Source organism: Erythranthe guttata, chromosome 9 (assembly GCF_056151865.1).
Source record: "Erythranthe guttata isolate IM_541 chromosome 9, IM_541, whole genome shotgun sequence".
Lineage (NCBI taxonomy): Eukaryota > Viridiplantae > Streptophyta > Magnoliopsida > Lamiales > Phrymaceae > Erythranthe > Erythranthe guttata.
The window spans coordinates 15275356-15278711 of NC_142541.1; the positions used below are offsets into that span (position 1 = coordinate 15275356).

The following is a 3356-nucleotide window of genomic DNA, read 5'->3' on the forward strand; positions in this document are numbered from 1 at the left end:
ATGGAGCACGCTTATTAAAAAAGTTGATGTGCATGTGCACCAAAACCGCATCCAATTGGTTCTTTCTATTAAAACGTATAAAAAACTAATTTTACTTGTAAATTGTAGTATTATTTCTTAATTAATGTTATAACGATAAATTATTTTCATTGATAATTCATTAGCACTAAATTCTATCGATTTAAAATGATGTTTTTTTTTATAATAAATTCAAGTCCATTACGAGGGGGAGTAGGGGAAGAAGGACTCGAACCCTAGACCTTTACCCTGTTGATAAGGGCTATGTACCAACTCTCGTAATGAAGGTTGACGATTTAAAATGATGTTGACGAGTCAGTATGTCTCATAACTCATTCAACACTAAAATAGACGTACTGATTTATTTATTTAAAAGAAAAAATTAATGTTGAGAAGTCTAATAATATGGATACGTATTAAATATGTCAACTTTTTAGGATTCTAAATATTGAAAATTGTCATACATTATGAAAGAAAAACATATGTATATATTCATATCTAATTATAAGTACATTTAACCTACCTATAAAAAACATTGAAATTTATAAAATTACATTATGAAATACTTATGATTGTTATTGTGTTGTTCAATTGCACAATAATGTTTTCTAAAATAAAATTCGTTTATAAGAATTCGAATACAAAATGTAATCGATTGAACCTTATAATTATTACCACGAAAAAAACAAAATTCCTATTAAATGCCAACATATATATCAAGGGGGAGTGAAAAAACAAAATCAAAGTTTATATATATATATATATATATATATATATATATATATATATATATATATATATATATATATATATATATATATATATATATATATATATATATATATATATATATATATCTATCAAGGATTTATAACGACTCGATGAGTCAACTCGGTTTCTGTAGCCTGAGTCTGGTCGTTACTTTGATCGATGTTGTTCTTGCTCTTGTTCTTTTTCATCTCGCCATAAAAGTAGGATATAAATCCCCAAAGAGATAAGAAAAGAGAGAGACCCTTTTCAGCTTGAAATTTCTCGTGGTAGAAAATAATGGCTAATATTTCGGTTGCCGGTAGTAAAACTGTAATAACAATGCCCGATAGAAGTGACGATGAATAGAATATAACTCCGATGGCTCCCAAGAAAAAACATTGCCAAACAATGGCACTCCACACAACAACTATATAGTATTTTGTCTCCCCAAGTTCATATGTTCTTGCTTCCCTTGCAATTGCCTGCAAATTAAACAACTTTTTTTTATTTAGATATATTGATAGTTATATCGCAACAAAGTTGAAGGACGTGGTTGTAATTATCTAAATATAAGGGATTTTTCGGTAATTTTACCCTAGGTTTTAATATTGTCACATAGCTCATATTATATGCTAGAAAAATAGGATGCCGGTCTTGTATGTAATTTAATATTTTATTTGTTTCTATTTCAAATTAGAAACGACGGCGTGTCATGATAAATTAAATATGTATTTTTAAGGGTAAATTGTACTTCACTCCCTTCAAAGTGCATGTTTTGCACTTTCCCCCTTAAAATACAAAAATGAGACTGTCCCATTTCGAAATATGCAACTCAGTGGACTTTGTCTCAAAATGTATTTTTTCGGTCTAATTCTCACCGAATGAGGGGTGTATATGTCATTTTACATCTTCTGCTTTAAAATCCTCCTTCCAAAGGTACTTAGTGTTCACAAATTAACAAAATTCTCTTCACAATTTGATGAAATTCACTTCCAAATTAGACAAAATTTTCTTTCAAATTCGACTTTGTTTTTCGTAGTGATTGTAATGTAGGGTGAAAAAAGGTTAAATGACACCTAAAGCTTTAAAAGACGAAATTAACCTTCAATCCGACAAGAATTAAGCCGGAAATACACATTTGGGACTGAGTTGTATATTTCGAAGGGGACAGTCTCGTTTTTTCGATATTGAGGTGAGAAAGTGCAAAAAAGGCATTTTTAGGGAGTAAAGTGCAATTTGGCCTATTTATAAAGAATATAATAAAATCAGGTGAAATAAATATTGATAAATGAAGAAAACGCCACCTGGAAATCATTGTTGACGAGCATCCCAACGGTGCAAAACGACGTCGCAAAGACACACATAACCAACTGCATCTCCAAAACCAGCGTATACGACACCGCCTGCTTCGCCTTCTTATACGTCAGCTCCACCGCCGGCAGTATAAATCCGTACAGCGCCGCCGCCGCCACCGTCAGCAAGAACCCCACCATGTACTCCTTACTCGACTCCCCCTCCGGCCTGTCTCCGCTCGTGTGGAGCCCCAAAACCACCGCCCCCAAAGTTAACAGAACCACCGCGTTAACGGAGTACGCCGTGAACTCCTGCTTCACCATAAGAAAGGCGAACACCGCCGTGAAAGCCAGCTGGGAGGCGACGATGAGGGCGGATGTGGACACCGGGAGCTTGGCCACCCCGTACGCGTACAGGTAGTCGTCGAACCCCGTCAGCACTCCGATCACCGCCGCCGCCACGAACACGCGCGGCTTCATGAGGTAGAGCTCCGCCTTGCCTGCTGCGGCGGTGCGGCGGCGGCGCGTGTAGGACACGATGAGTGGGGCGAGGATTATGGGCCAACCCCCGGTTTCGAGCCAGCTGGAAAACCAGATCCTCTTGCCGCCGTGGACGAAGTAGAGGCGCATGATCAAAGGGCCGCCGCAGTTTCCGACGGCGAGTATGATGCAGTTGATAATCAAGAAAACCCTTTTCATGGCGGCGGTGGTGGTGGTTTGAATTTCTATATGAACGGAGAGTGGAGTTTCTATAAATAGACGACGCAAAAGAAAAGCTAATTAATCATTGGACATGAATTTCAGATTATCCTATGATTAATTTATCCGGATTTATTATTCAGAGTTTGACTGATTAATTAATCAGTCAGTTGGATTTAAATCTTGAGATATTTAATTATGAATTCATAAAGAGATATAGATAGACCTTCTATCACGGCAATTGCATTGTCCAACTAATTATTGACAACAATGAGCTCTTAATTTACATTACTATACTTTATTTTATGTATTGTAAATAAAGATTTATTTAGTAAAACTATTTTTTTCTCTCTTCAAAATTATCTTCTCAATTAAAATCCATTTAAGTACTAAATAGAATATAACTTTTAATTCTTAAAATTTTAATTTACTAAGAATTTCAACCCAAAATAAGGCAATTATATATTTATGGGTAAATTACAAAACCCCCCTGAACTTAACTAATTTACGAAAAACACCCCACCTATCCTTAATTATAAAAAAAAACCCCGACATTTGTTGCCATCTTAGACCGACCCACTCACGGTGTGATTTTTC

General features: G+C 35.4%; 1 protein-coding gene across 1 annotated transcript; it reads right to left on the reverse strand.

Annotated features, from left to right (window-relative positions):
- Positions 1 to 862: 862 nt before the first annotated feature.
- LOC105975472 (purine permease 3) lies at positions 863 to 2957 on the reverse strand. Its single transcript, XM_088823090.1, has 2 exons — positions 2073 to 2957; positions 863 to 1250 (listed from the first exon to the last, which is right to left on the reverse strand). Exons 1-2 carry the CDS (start codon positions 2757 to 2759, stop codon positions 879 to 881), a joined length of 1059 nt encoding a protein of 352 aa, XP_088679216.1. The 5' UTR covers positions 2760 to 2957; the 3' UTR covers positions 863 to 878.
- Between the last annotated feature and the right edge of the window lie 399 nt (positions 2958 to 3356).